Source organism: Centropristis striata, chromosome 21, assembly GCF_030273125.1.
Source record: "Centropristis striata isolate RG_2023a ecotype Rhode Island chromosome 21, C.striata_1.0, whole genome shotgun sequence".
NCBI classification, from domain to species: Eukaryota; Metazoa; Chordata; class Actinopteri; order Perciformes; family Serranidae; genus Centropristis; species Centropristis striata.
The window spans coordinates 4,519,798-4,534,831 of NC_081537.1; the positions used below are offsets into that span (position 1 = coordinate 4,519,798).

Consider the following 15,034-nt stretch of genomic DNA (forward strand, 5'->3'; position numbering starts at 1 on the left):
GACACAAAATTACAAAAAAAAGATACAAAATTACAAAAAAAGTAATTAAAGGGACCTTCCACACACAACACGGTAAAGTGCCATTCATATAAAACCCACATTAAACTTTAATATCAAGGTGAGGGCCACAAAATATCGTCAAAAGGGCCAGAATTGGCCCACGGGCCGTGAGTTTGAGCCCCCTGGTTTAGACAGTGAGGTTGTTAAAGCTGAGGCTGATGAGTGTCTCTACCTGGTAGTGGGGGAAGGGGCTCTGCTGGGCGAGGCGAGGCACCAGGGAGGAGACCCTGAACACATCGTTGATGAGGCTCTCCACCAGCTCGTACAGACTGTCTCCTGCCCCGAAGTCCAGAGGAGGATCAAACACCATGTCAGGAACCTTCAGGTCCAGCTGAGCCTCGAAGAGAGGAGCTGCAGCAGCTCTCTGGTCTGGAGACAAAGGAGGTAAAGGTAAACAGTTAAAGCTGCAGCAGAAACACTACAACAGAAAAACACTTGGATTTATCAAAGTAAGTGACTTAAGACTCATGTTTCATTCAAAACATTCACTAAATGTGCACATTAACTCTATGGAGCATTTTTGAATCCCTTTCATGTATTTTTGTGTCTTTGTAAGTTATTTTGTGTCTTTTTTTTGGTAATTTTTTGTCATTTTTTTGTCATTTTGCGTCCTCTGTGGGTTTTTTTTGGTCATTCTGTCTTCTCATTTTGTGTCTTTTATGGTCTTTTATGGTCTTTTTTTAGTAATTTTGTGTCTTTTTTTGTGGTCATTTTGTGTCTTTTTGGTCTTTAACCTCACCTAGCGGTAACTTCACCGAGCGGTAACCTGACCGAGCGGTAACCTCACCGAGCGGTAACCTCACCTAGCGCTAACCTCACCTAGCGCTAACCTCACCTAGCACTAACCTCACCTAGCGCTAACCTCACCTAGCGCTAACCTCACCTAGCGCTAACCTCAGCTAGTGGTAACCTCACCTAGCGCTAACCTCACCTAGCGCTAACCTCACCTAACAACACAAACACAGCGATAAAGGAAAAATGGCGAAGTGTCAGGGAGACGAAAATGCTGAATATTTCAAAAAGAAAAAGAGAGGCTACCACGAAAGTCACATTGAGTTCGGCTTCATAGAAGCAATGGACAATGGGGGGGTCGCCAAAGTTTACAATGGTAAAAATGTGGGTCCCTCAAGTTGGTTAGGTTCCTAGGGAACCAGTGCTCTAACGCTTCTAAATCTAAGTTTTTTTTTTATCTTGGTAAGAAACAAATACTTTGCAGTGTGCAGCACAGAGTGACTGAGATCTACCCAGAACAGAAATACTTATTTTGTCATATTTATCAAGTGGTGCTGCAAGTCGGTATTGAAAAATTAACCATGTGGTTGATGTTGTTACTTCATTAGTTCAAGAGCACTAAACTCTGCTGCTGGAGGCTGAACAGGCTGCGACCACACAGCTGTCAGCTGCTTCAGGCCGGGAATTAGCTGAATTAGCTGTTGATATAACTGTAATATCAACAGCTCATTCAAATCTAGTGGGGTCAAAAAAATAAAGGAAATGCTTCACAAAGCTTCATTGTCCCAACACCAATTTTTGGTAAGTGCGGTGCTTTTCTGTATGATTTTTCTGTGTTTTGTTACCTGTGTTATCCAGGAAGAACCTGAGAGAGCACTCGATGCTGTTGAAGAATCCGTCGATGATCATGTTGTCAACGTACTCGACGTAGGCGTTCCACTCCTCGGAGGTCTGCTCGGCTCTGAACAGCTCCAGGTTGCTCTAAGACATGAGACAAAGCCTTACACTCAAACCAAACCATCACCTCAGAGTGATGAAATGAGAACAGGACACCAAAGGAAGGAAGGAAATCCTCTTAACATTTTACAATAACCATCATTTGGTAAATAATTGGTTTATAAACCATCGATAAACATCACTTAGTTGGCTGACAGCAGGGCTCCATGCTGCTTCGTTTTTACGTTGTGAAGAAGTTGTGACAAAAGACAAAAAAGACACAAAATGACCCAAAAAGACACAAAACAACTAAAAAAGACACAAAATGACCAAAAAAATACACAAAATGAACAAATAAGACACAAAATGACAAAAAAGACACAAAAATGACCAAAAAAGACACAAAATGACCCAAAAAAGACACAAAATGACCCAAAAAAGACACAAAATGACCAAAATAAGACACCAAAAGACAAAAAATGACCAAAAATGTCACAAAATGACTAAAAAAATACACAAAATGACAAAAAAAAATGACAAAAAAGACACCAAAAGACAAAAAATGACCAAAAATGTCACAAAAGGACTAAAAAAATACACAAAATGACAAAAAAAATGACAAAAAAGACACAAAATGACAATACATATGTCATATGTTTATAAACCATCTATAAACATCACTTAGTTGGCTATTGTAAAGTGTTACCGAAATCCTTTTATTCACCTTCAGCAGGAAGTGGATCTTCTCTCCGGAGGACCTTATCAGAGTGTAAAACCTATCAATCCTCTCTGATCTATCCTCCAAACTGATCAGTGCATCTTTTTTGCCCTCCTTCCTGTCAAACAGGGGGCTGGCCCAGGACCTCATGCAGGTCTGGATCTGCTCCACGTTGTCCTTGGTCCTCTGGAGTCGGCTCTCCAAGTCACAGACGGAGTCCCGCACCTCCTGGATGTACTCCCAAATGCCTAGAAAGTCAAAGATGATTATGTTCAACAAAGGGCTGAAAACACACTCAATCACCATTGTTGAAGCCTTGTAGAACCTGATAATGTAATGAATTCTCGATAATATAATAAAAATCTGCACTTGAGTCCATTGAAAATGTAATAAAACCTGATAATGTAATAACTTCCCAATAATGTAATAAAGTATAACATTTATGGGAGGCTTTTGATCAAATCAAAGATGGCGGAAAATCCAATATGGCCGAAAAACCCCAGTGAGGATGCATTGAGCTTGGATTGGCCCAAGGGTTCCAGTGATACATCCTTTGAGAAAAATGGATGAACGGGTCAAAAGTTAATAAACATTCAACTTTGACCTGTTGGTGGCGCTAGAGCTCTTGAGCTAGAGTTGCCTACACAGTATCACCACTTGACTTGACTACTGTTAAATTATTACAATATTGGGGAACTTATTATGACCTGTTAGTAATGTCTGTAGGCTAATTTAGACTAAGAAGGCTGTTTTGTCTTCATTCTAAGGCTCAAAATAAGGTTTGCGGCTCCATTCTGACTGTTTTTCCCTTTTTTTGGCCAACAATGGCTCTTTGGTTAGTAAAGGTTGCCGACCCCTGTCCCAACACTACCACATACTGAACCAACGGCTTCACTGGAGAGGCAAAATGTTACTTAAACGATTTTTAAAAACGCTCACTGTAGCTCGTGTCATTAATTCAAAGTGCTGCCAACAGCTTATTTATTTTGTGTCTCCACCTATTAATCAACATGACTCAGAGTGTAGAGCCATGCTGGCGGCTCTGTGGTGGAGCTCTGTCAGCATACTAAAATGTTTGGCAGGTAATATTTATCATGTTCTTACTTTAGCATGTCCGCATGCTAACATTTGCTAATTAGCACAAGATACAAAGTACAGCGAAGGATGATGATTCGTTTTGCAGGTTTGAAGTCTGAAGAAGGACTGAGCCGCCTGGTAGCGCAGGCAGCCAGCAGGAAGCCTTTTTCTGTTTCTGTTGTGTTTGAATGAAGTGTGTTTTGCATTAAAAGGCAATTAAGCTAATCAATTCACCACTAACAGTGCTGTGGAGCACTTTACTAGCACTAAACCAGAAGAACAAACACAACTAGAAACCGCTAGTAATGCTTAATACAAGTAATGTTATGATACTATATCATAATGACACTCACTATGTGTGGGTGTGTGTGTGTGTGTATGTGTAATTAAAATCACATAAAGTTACCTGTGTGTGCGTGTATGAAGCATGTGTATGCATGTGTGAGGAGAAAAAATCCACAGTATAACAATAGTTAGCACTCGAGCACTGGTGCGATTGCCCCGTGGCCCTAATTAATTAGAACCTGATCAGGGTTTTTTCCTACTGTACTAAACCACGACGTCTGCGTACCCTCACATCCCTACTTGTATCCTGCTTTATTTGAATAATCCAGAGTAAGTGGTAATTATCAGAGAGTATGCTGACCTTGGCTGTTCCAGTTCAGACTCTCCTCTGCCTTTTTGAGCTGAGCGTCGATGTCGTGGAGCTGGCCCTGAACCAGAGGGACCTCCACATCCAGCACAGAGTGGATCACCTGCAGCCAGACAGGGAGAGAGATCAGACACGGAGAAAGATGTCGTGTGATCTTCAGGCTTGGGCGGAGTCAGGAAGAAAAAGTCCAAATGGAAAGAAAAGTCGAAGTCAGGAAGAAAAAGTCAAAATGAGAAAAATAAAGTTAAAGTCAGAAAAAAAATTCAAAAAAGTTGAGGTCACGGAAAAAAAATTGGAGTCAAGAAAAAAAGTCAAAATGAGAAAAAAGTCGAAGTCACGAAAAAAGTCGAAGTCAGGAAAAGTCAAAAAGTCATGAAAAAAGCCCCAAATGTCAAAATGAGGGGAAAAGTCAAAGTCACGAAAAAAGTCAGAATGAGAAAAAAGTCAGAATGAGAAAAAAGTCGAATTCAAGAAAAAAAAGTCAAATTCATGAAAAACAAGTCAAAATGAGAAAAAAAAAGTCGAAGTCACAAAAATGAAGTAAAAGTCAGGAAAAATAGTCAAAATGAGAAAAAAGTCGAAGTCATGAAAAAAAGTCAAAATGAGAGAAAAAAGTCGAAGTCAAGAAAAAAGTAAAAAAAAAGTCAAAATGGGGAAAAAAGTCAAAGTCGCAAAAAAAAGTCAAAACGAGAAAAAAAAGTCGAAGTCAAGAAAAAAAGTCAAAATGAGAAAAAAAAGTCAGAATAAGAAAAAAGTCGAATTCATGAAAAAAAGTCTAAGTCATGAAAAAAGTCAGTCACGAAAAAAAAGTTGAATTCACGAAGAAAAAGTCAAAATGAGAAAAATAAAGTTAAAGTCAGAAAAAAAATTCAAAAAAGTTGAGGTCACGGAAAAAAAATTGGAGTCAAGAAAAAAAGTCAGATGAGAAAAAAGTCGAAGTCACGGAAAAAGTCGAAGTCACGAAAAGTCAAAAAGTCATGAAAAAAGCCCCAAATGTCAAAATGAGGGGAAAAGTCAAAGTCCCGAAAAAAGTCATTATGAGAAAAAAGTCAAAATGAGAAAAAAGTCAGAATGAGAAAAAAGTCAAAATGAGAAAAAAGTCTGAATGAGAAAAAAGTCTGAATGAGAAAAAAGTCGAATTCAAGAAAAAAAAGTCAAATTCATGAAAAACAAGTCAAAATGAGAGAAAAAAGTCGAAGTCAAGAAAAAAGTAAAAAAAAAGTAAAAATGGGGAAAAAAGTCAAAGTCGCAAAAAAAAGTCAAAACGAGAAAAAAAAGTCGAAGTCAAGAAAAAAAGTCAAAATTAGAAAAAAAAGTCAGAATGAGAAAAAAGTCGAATTCATGAAAAAAAGTCTAAGTCATGAAAAAAGTCAGTCACGAAAAAAAAGTTGAAGTCACGAAAATAAAGTCGAAGTCAGGAAAAAAAGTTAAAATGAGAAAAAAGTTCTATCTATCTATCTATCTATCTATCTATCTATCTATCTATCTATCTATCTATCTATCTATCTATCTATCTATCTATATCTATCTATCTATCTATCTATCGAAAATAGAACCAGATTCACATATTGAAACAGAAATCTATGGAACAACATTCTCATACCCAGAGGCAGTGATGTGCTCTTTAGAGAACTGTTTTTGTAGCCAACCTGGAGGTTAACATCACTGGTTCCCTTGACAAAAAGTCAATAGGACTATTGACTTTTGCATTATTGCAGAAAATAAACTCTATGGCAAACAAACGTTTATGAAATGTTTTGTTCAGCAGGATAATCACAAGTGAACATGACTTTTTTATGATTTTTGAAGAGTAAATGTAATCTCCAGCAGTATAAAGCTGACATGAGGCTCTGGATGCAACAACCTCTGTGGTTTCATTTAGCCACAAGCGTTTTTGAGACATTTTCAGAATCCACAGTGGGGTTTCTACTGACATATTTTGTAGAATCAAAAGTGAAAATCTCAGAGAGTTACTGGAGGCCAAAAATCTAAAAATCCAGTAAAAAAAACTTGCTGATTTTCAGACAAGGGAATTAAAAGTGCTAAAATGCTGACTCATTTCTGGGTTTTCGGACCCATTCATGCAATATTTTATATTGACCTTATGTTTCATGACTTTGTTATTACACTGCAAAAAGGTGTGTCTAAAAACCAGATGGAAACACTAAATCTGAGGGAAATGATCTTGCTGCATGGACAGATAATTTACCTTGACAAGATTTCTTAAATTAAGATTATTAAATCTAGAAATAAGCATGTTGAATGCTTAAAAAACTTTAGAATAAGAAGTGTTGGTAACACTTTACAATAACCAACTAAGTAATGTTTATAGATGGTTTATAGACCAGTTATTAACCATTTACAAAGTGCCATACATATTTAATCTTTAGGTATTGCTTTAAAGGTTTATGAATCTTTTCAAAATCATTAACATACTTAATATGGTGTTAAAAATGTTATGAGTAAAACTAAAAACAATTAATAAACTATTAATTATAATTGAATTGTTTGTTAATGGCAAAGTATATAAACTTACATTAATATACCATCTATTTGTCATTTATAAATAATGTAGTTAGTTAAACATTAATAAATTATGTATTTACCATTCTAAAAGGCCTATATACGGTTTATAAATGATGACTAAACATTAATAAACTCTGTTTACCATTTATAAATTATGGTTAAGTGTTACCGAAGTTTTGGATAATTTATCTTGTTTTAAGAGTTAATTTCTTATTTTATTATCTTAGTAAGGAACAAATAATCATCAGGTCACTCTGCTCGGGCCAGTTCATAGCTGCTTGCAGCTTTAATTTATCTTGTTTTAAGAGTAGTAATAATGTGTTTTCAGTGCATTAAAAGGCTCAACCTTGTTGTATCGGCCCACGGTGAGCTCCAGGTTGGCCAGATACTGCCACAGCTGCTCCCTGGTGTCGTAGATCTGCACTGCGCTGTCAGGGATGTCCTGGGTCTGTCTGGCCTCCAGGTACTTCACCTCCCTCAGCACCGAGGCCAGCTAGGAACGGGACCAAAGGGACATGAGAAGCACTGGAAGACATCTCAAGACATCCACAACACATCTGAGTTGCAGCTTTTATCAGTACGGACAATATTTAACATATTTCACACTAAAAAGATGTTTAAAAACACAAATATTCAGTATTTAGGTTTCGATAGTGTTGGGACAACGAAGCTTCGTGAAGCATTTCTTTATTTTTTGACCCCACTAGATGGCGGTCTTGGCTCTAAAAAAAAAAAGTCTTCATCAATGGTGATTGAGTGTGTTTTCAGTTGAACAAAGAGCGCCATCTCTTGGGCTCCGTAAATAAAGAAAATGCTTCATGAAGCTTCGTTGTCCCATCACTACTGAAAACACACTCAATCACCATTGCTGAAGCCTTTTTTTTAAAATTGATTCCATATTCCTCAACATATCAATTGCGACACTCATCTCAGTATTTCTTTTTCATTCCTACAGTGAATAAAACACTTCAAACATACGATCATTGACATCTTTTCATAGTTTTAAATATGCCCTGTCTTCTTATTTTGAGTTAAACTGCACGTGTTACAGATAATGTTATGTACATTTTTTTTTTTTTTTGTAACGCTGCAATTTCAATTTGCAATAATATTATGTTGCTTCTTTCAGTTTTACTAGGCGAATGTTATGGCCAACTTGTGGCCATTGAGAGGTTGTGTTCTTTCTTGTGTTCATTTTTTCTATGTTTGTGTTGATGCCTGTTGTTTTTGTTGTTGTATGTCTGTAAATTGTTGAGTGTTTTGTTCTGTAATGTACTTTAGGACCCCCTCGAAAACCAGAGGATTCCTCTCAAGGGGTTTATCCTACTCAATCAAATTTCCGCCATCTAGTGAGGTCAAAAAATAATGAAACTGCTTCATGAGGCTTCATTGTACCAATACTAGGTTTTGGTGTTGGTGATAAAAACTTTCCACTAAAACTCAGATTAATGAGATGTAGGTTAGAAGTCTTTTAGGGCAGCATCATCCGACACTACTGCCTTTGAATGAAAAATTGAAACACTGGCCCAACTAATTAAAAAGATGAACTTCATTTAAAGATTTATACTCTCTTAAACAGCTGCAGGCGAGTGTACAACACTTACTGGAAGATACATCACCAAACTAATAAATTACTCAGACCTGTCCACAGTTATTTAAAATGGTTATAAGCAGTGACACTTCTTCTTCAAACCTGCGGGTTGAAGTTGACTGAGATGAGCTGAGTGGTTGGGTCCCTGCTGATTAATGGCAGGTTCAGGTTGTACTGGGAACTCTCTCCCACGGTCTCAGTCCACGTCTCATACAGGCTGCTGGAGTATCTGCAACACCAAACACAATGAACACAGACAGTCACAATCACAATCAGACAAAAGTTATTATCACTAGAAAACCGATTTGTACCTTTTCCACCAGGGTATAACATTGTTTCATATCTATCTATAAAAGCAAGAAGCGTCTGTGTGTGTGTGTGTGTGTGTGTGTGTGTGTCAACCATGTTGAATGATTCAGTTTCTTTTTCTTAAAATAACTATTTCTGTGTCTCTTTATATCTCAGTGTACATCCATGTATTACCCAATATACACTTTGTATATTAACACTACACATTAAGAGTATTACACCTCATTGTACATCCCACTTTCACACACAACCTCATTTGACCACAATTGAAAAATCTACTTAATCTCCCACTATATAAATACATACTTCCTACGGGAACTGCACTAGTACATATAATTTGATTTTATTAAATCTGCAGACATCGTTTTTTGTGAAAAAATATAAATGAATCAGAACAGAAAAGTGGATTGTGAAGTCTGTGTGATAAGTTCACTGACATGTCAAAACTAGAAAATTAATAAGACTTGAAGCTGAAATGTGAAACTGTCGAAGTTGGCAGCTTAACTGCATTACCAAGAAAGGCTGATATACTTTGAAAGTATTACAGTTTAGCTTTCAGATTTTATATTAATGATCAAATTTGAAATAATTCAACTGAAAATGCTTAAAGAAGAAATGCTTTATACTTTAAAATGCATAAAAAAAGATAGAAAGATTTGAATACATGCACCCCATCTTAGAAATTACTATTTAGCCTACCTATCTTTAGGAGTTTTAAAGTGGCTATAAGGTTCGATTTTCCAATAATATTCTAATAGTTTCCAGCGAATATCAATGTTCAATGTGTATGTGCTGGATGGTGTGGTACCTTATGGAAAGTAAGTGTTTTATGGAGTTGCAGACGTTGTTGTAGCATGATTAGCATGCTAAGCGGAGATTTAGCTTTATTCACTTCTTATGTTGCATTACTATGTAATTCAGGGATAACATTCATGTTGCTTAGCGTAATGCCCATAATCATTTGATATGAGATACTTACATGCAATATAGTATATAAGCTAATTGGGTTCATGCTAATGTACTTTTAGTGCAGCATACTGCGTAATGTGCTATCTCACCATTAGCATGCTAAGCTAAGCTAAGATTTAAGCCCTTTCTTCTGCATCAGTTTGATCCATTGAAAACAGCAAAAAATTAAACTGTATTAACTGACAGCTAAGCATAATACGGACGGAAAGATAGCGTTTCTTTGTTATTTAAGGTTACACTAGCAAGAGGCATTAGCATTAGCTACAAAATACAATCCTGCACTATACGAATACATACTTCCTATGGGCACTGCACTAGTCACTTAAAAGCAATTTGTACTTTTCCCACCAGGGTATAAAATTGTTTCATATTCTATTTAAAAGGTTTAGGACTTCACAAGGACACGCTGCAAAAAAACCAACAAGCAAGCAGCTAAAAAGCATGTGAATGAGACAATAATTCCCCTATTCTCTGGGGTTGTAAACAGAATGAGAGGCGTGATCCACTCGTCCATATCAAGCAGACAATAAGAGACAGGGAGAGGCAGCGGTGAAAGAGGTTTGTTGTAGGCGTGGGGGGGTAATATGAAGATAAACGCTGATTCATCTGCAAGAGACTGGGAACAGAGAATATGTCAGGGCTCTGTACGGCTATATCAATCTGTAAATAGCCACGATTATGATGAGAACTCCAGGTTGCACTGTGCGCTCCTTATTGGATTTCTGCTGTGAGCTTCATTTCCTGATAGTGGCACCGCAGACGCAGAGGCAATCAACTGCCTCGGTCATGGCCATAAATCACGCCGCATTTTGTCTGTGGGGGTAATGAGTGAGCATGCCCGTCCTGTTCCTGACTTGGATTTGTGTAATAATGGTAGCATTCATCGGAGGCAGCGGCAATGATTATTATAGCATAACAAGGGCTCTAATTTCTGATGGGAGTAAATTGAGGGCAAAGAACTGGCGTTGTTCATCATTCCATTACTCCATTACTATTGGCTGGGGGACACGCAGTGAAGGAGTGATATTAAGCGTGCAAAGCATAAAGAATGGCTGGATGTGTTCCTATGTGTGTGTGTGTGATGTGCACGCTGATATGCATCTTATTCACTCAAGACTTATTCACATACTGTACTTTTGGGTACTTTTGTATCACCATATTTGTAAGGAATGACTCTAGTGATTCTCTAAGCCAGGGGTCTCAAACTCTAATTATCTGGGGGCCGCTGGAGGCAGTATTAAAATGACCAAAAAAGACACAAAATGACAAAAAAAAATACACAGAATTACTTTAAAAAAAGACACAAAATTATTAAAAAAAAGATTCAAAATTATTAAAAACAACTCAAAATTACCAAAAAAGACACAAAATTACTAAAGAAGACACAAAATGACCAAAAAATACACAGAACTACCAAAAAAGACACATCATTATTTAAAAAAAGACACAAAATGACCCAAAAAGACACAAAATGACCAAAAAAAGACAAAATTATTTTTTTTTAAAAAGAAAATTATTTAAAAAAAAGACATAAAATTACCAAAAAAAAGACACAGAATTACCAAAAAGACACAAAATTACCATTCCTGACTTGGATTTGTGTAATAATGGTAGCATTCATCGGAGGCAGCGGCAATGATTATTATAGCATAACAAGGGCTCTAATTTCTGATGGGAGTAAATTGAGGGCAAAGAACTGGCGTTGTTCATCATTCCATTACTCCATTACTATTGGCTGGGGGACACGGAGTGAAGGAGTGATATTAAGCGTGCAAAGCATAAAGAATGGCTGGATGTGTTCCTATGTGTGTGTGTGTGATGTGCACGCTGATATGCATCTTATTCACTCAAGACTTATTCACATACTGTATTTTTGGGTACTTTTGTATTACCATACTTGTAAGGAATGACTCTAGTGATTCTCTAAGCCAGGGATCTCAAACTCTAATTATCTGGGGGCCGCTGGAGGCAGTATCGAAATGACCAAAAAAAGAGACAAAATGACTGAAAAAACACTAAATTACTTAAAAAAGACACAAAATGTCTTTAAAAAAAAAGACACAAAATCACTAAAAAAAGACACAAAATCAGCTAAAAAAGACACAAAATGATTAAAAAAGGCACAAAATGGCCAAGAAAAGACACAAAATGACAAAAAAAATACACAAATTACTAAAAAAGACACAAAATTATTTTAAAAAGAACCAAAATTACATAAAAGACACAAAATTATTAAAAAAAGACACTACATTATTTAAAAAGACACAAAATTACCAAAAAGACACAAAATTACCAAAAAAAGACACAGAATTACCAAAAAAACACACAATTATTTAAACAAGACACAAAATGACCAAAAAAATTACACAAAATTAGTAAAAAAGACACAAAATTATTTAAAAAAGACACAAAATTACTAAAAAAAGACACAAAATTACCAAAAAAAGACAGAATTAGCAAAAGACAAAAAAATATTAAAAAAGACACAGAATTACCAAAAAAGACAAAATTATTTAAAAAAAACACAAAATTCTTAAAAATACTAATTAAAGGGACCTTCCACACACAACGCGGTAAAGTGCCGTTCATATAAAACTCACATTAAACTTTCATATCAAGGTGGGGGCACAAAATATCGTCATGAGGGCCACAATTGGCCCGCGGCCGCGAGTTTGAGACCCATGATCTAAAACGTAAATCTGAGTCGTATTTTGCTGCATGTACAAACTCCTTATATTGATGTTTTTGAGTGGAGACCAGTCTCAGGTAAAAGATTGTTGCCATCTTTGTATAAGAACATTTCTTCAACAGTAAAGAAATGTAAAACCCATCTCCATCTCCTTCTCTCTCTCGACTTTAATGTAACTAAGCTTGATTCATGCAACCCAACCCGACTGGAATAGTTTATCTTGCAGGTTTGGACGTGGTCTAAAGGCCATTTCTCACTTGGCATCAGTGAGCAGCGACAGAGCGTTTGGGATTACGGGAGTCCTGTGAAATAATCCGGAGAGCAGCAACACAGTAATGAGAACATAAATCATGCCTGGAGCTGCCCGTCTCTACAATATTCCACAGGGGTTGCTTCATAAATGTTGTACACTCAACTAATAAAATCACAACCGCTCACTTTAAAAACACTTCTGGTGTGAAATTACAGGAGAAAAAACTTGTCACAGACGGAGCTAATAATTCATTTATGTTGGCGTTTATGATATTTACAGCCCAATAAGGAGGCATCCTCTTCTGTCACTGACTATCTGTTTGATCTTCCTTTGTGTTCTTTCTATTCAGCTGTACACACATCTAAGCATGATGACATATAGTGTAATGCAGCGAGATAAGATCTGCACACACCTGTCCAGCAGTTGCATCATCTCCTCATACTTCTGGATCACTCTGGCCCCCTCTGCACACTCCAGGCACCTGCAGAAAAGAGGAAATTTTACAACCCATGCAAAGGTTATATCCAACACCTTTCTGCAGCAGCCTTTATTCCAAAACATCATTTTTATGAGGCCTTTAAAACAGCAAACAGAGCCATTAACCAAACTGCTTTTTTAACCTTTTGATGCACAACATGGGTCTAAAGTGACCCGACTGAGTTTTTATATTCTATATCTTTGCAATAAATTAATTTCATCACTCAGTTTTGCAGGTTTTCCTCAAATAACTTGTTTTTGATCATCATGCATCCTCATTTTTTATTTTCATTTCTTACTTTTTGAATAAAAACCCTTTTTTTATCACTACGCTTCTAATGCACGAGGTCATTTTTGACCCATGTTGTGCATTAGAAGGTGTTTATATGTTGTCACCAATTTAAAACCTGACAAAGAAGACGCAAATATTAACCCTCTGGTGTCTGATATACCACATAATACTTACTATACCCATGTTTGGTATTTGGTATTTTCTTAGCAAAACTTCAGCATGATCTGACAATTATTTTTTTTTCCACTTTAACCCACTTCATTAACCCTTTGGAGTTTGGGGCTATTTTGATGGGTTTTGACTATTTTTCATTCTGCCTCTATAAACGACTTAAAAAATGTTGGTGTCATTTTTTTCAACACAACCTCGCCTGATTATTATTTTTGTCATTTTGACTTACTGGATCGACATTTTGAACACAAAAAAACCCACAAAAAAAAAATACAAAAACCACATACAAAAAAAACATTAAACACACAAAAAATACACAAAAAACATACATAAAAAACACATCAAAACACAAAAAATACACAAAAAATGACAAAAAATAAAGAAAAACACACAAAAAACACACAAAAAAATACAAAAACCATATACAAAAAAACATAAGACACAAAAAAATACATAAAAAACATAAAAATACACAAAAAAACACAAAAAATACACAAAAACACACTAAAAACACCAAAAATGGCAAAAAAAACACGAAGCCCAAAATATTGCATTAAAAATGTTGAAAGCACACAGCAAAATTCAATAAAATCTCTGCAAAGACAGTAATATCATGTTTGGAAAAATAGATATATAATGATCTGTTGTAATAAAAAAAAAGATATTCAAACACACAGGAAGCATAAATAACATGGAAATGAATGCAGGTAATTTTTGACCCACGTTGTGCATTAGAAGGCGTCTATATGTTGTTCATCAAAGGGTTAATGTGCTGTGTTGACTCACGGGTAGGAGACGTGTCTGAATCTGGAGAAGGGGGTCTGGATGCGCTGCTGCAGCTCCTGGACCCATCTCAGCCCTCCGGCTACTGCTGGCATATTCTTACTGACTGGAGTCCGACCTGAGGAGGTCAAAGATATATTTACCACAACGTCAGTGAAAGGTTGGACAAAGATAGTCAAGATAAAGTTTGATGGAGCCAGAAAAGTCACGCCACTAAGACTGATATCAGGCTAGCAACAGAGGCAGCAGAAGGAAAAGGGCAGCAAGATATCAGTCTATCAGGTCCAAATACCATCTACACAGTCCTGACAAAGAATATAGGTGTGTAGGGCAGGGGTCTCAAACTTGCGGCCCGCGGGCCAATTGTGGCCCTCGTGACGATATTTTGTGGCCCCCACCTTGATATGAAAGTTTAATGTGAGTTTTATATGAATGGCACTTTACCGTGTTGTGTGTGGAAGGTCCCTTTTATTTATTTTTTTGGTAATTTTGTCTTTTTTTAATATTTTTGTGTCTTTTTTTAAATAATTGTGTGTCTTTTTTTTGTAATTTTGTGTCTTTTTTGGTAATTATGTTTCTTTTTTTGGTAATTTTGTGTCTTTTTTTAGTAATTTTGTGTCTTTTTTGGTAACTATGTTTCTTTTTTTGGTAATTTTGTTTCTTTTTTTAAGTAATTTAGTTTTTTTCTGTCATTTTGTGTCTTTTTGGGTCATTTTGTGTCTTTTAAACCATTTTGTGTCTTTTTTGGTAATTCTGTATCTTCTTTCGTCATTTTGTGTCTTTTTTGGTCATTTTGTGT

At 36.3% G+C, this 15,034-nt stretch overlaps 1 protein-coding gene across 1 annotated transcript in view; it reads right to left on the reverse strand.

The window, feature by feature from the left end:
• The window catches only part of LOC131959197 (dynein axonemal heavy chain 9-like), a 252,061-nt gene that overhangs the window by 219,095 nt on the left and 17,932 nt on the right, over nt 1–15,034 (reverse strand). Inside the window, exons 10-17 of the mRNA XM_059324311.1 lie at nt 14,239–14,353; nt 12,925–12,993; nt 8,395–8,521; nt 7,048–7,194; nt 4,170–4,278; nt 2,453–2,694; nt 1,638–1,773; nt 233–429 (exon numbers count right to left, since the gene is read on the reverse strand). Of these exons, the coding sequence (XP_059180294.1) occupies nt 233–429; nt 1,638–1,773; nt 2,453–2,694; nt 4,170–4,278; nt 7,048–7,194; nt 8,395–8,521; nt 12,925–12,993; nt 14,239–14,353 (1,142 nt within the window). The remainder of the gene's footprint in view (nt 1–232; nt 430–1,637; nt 1,774–2,452; nt 2,695–4,169; nt 4,279–7,047; nt 7,195–8,394; nt 8,522–12,924; nt 12,994–14,238; nt 14,354–15,034) is intronic.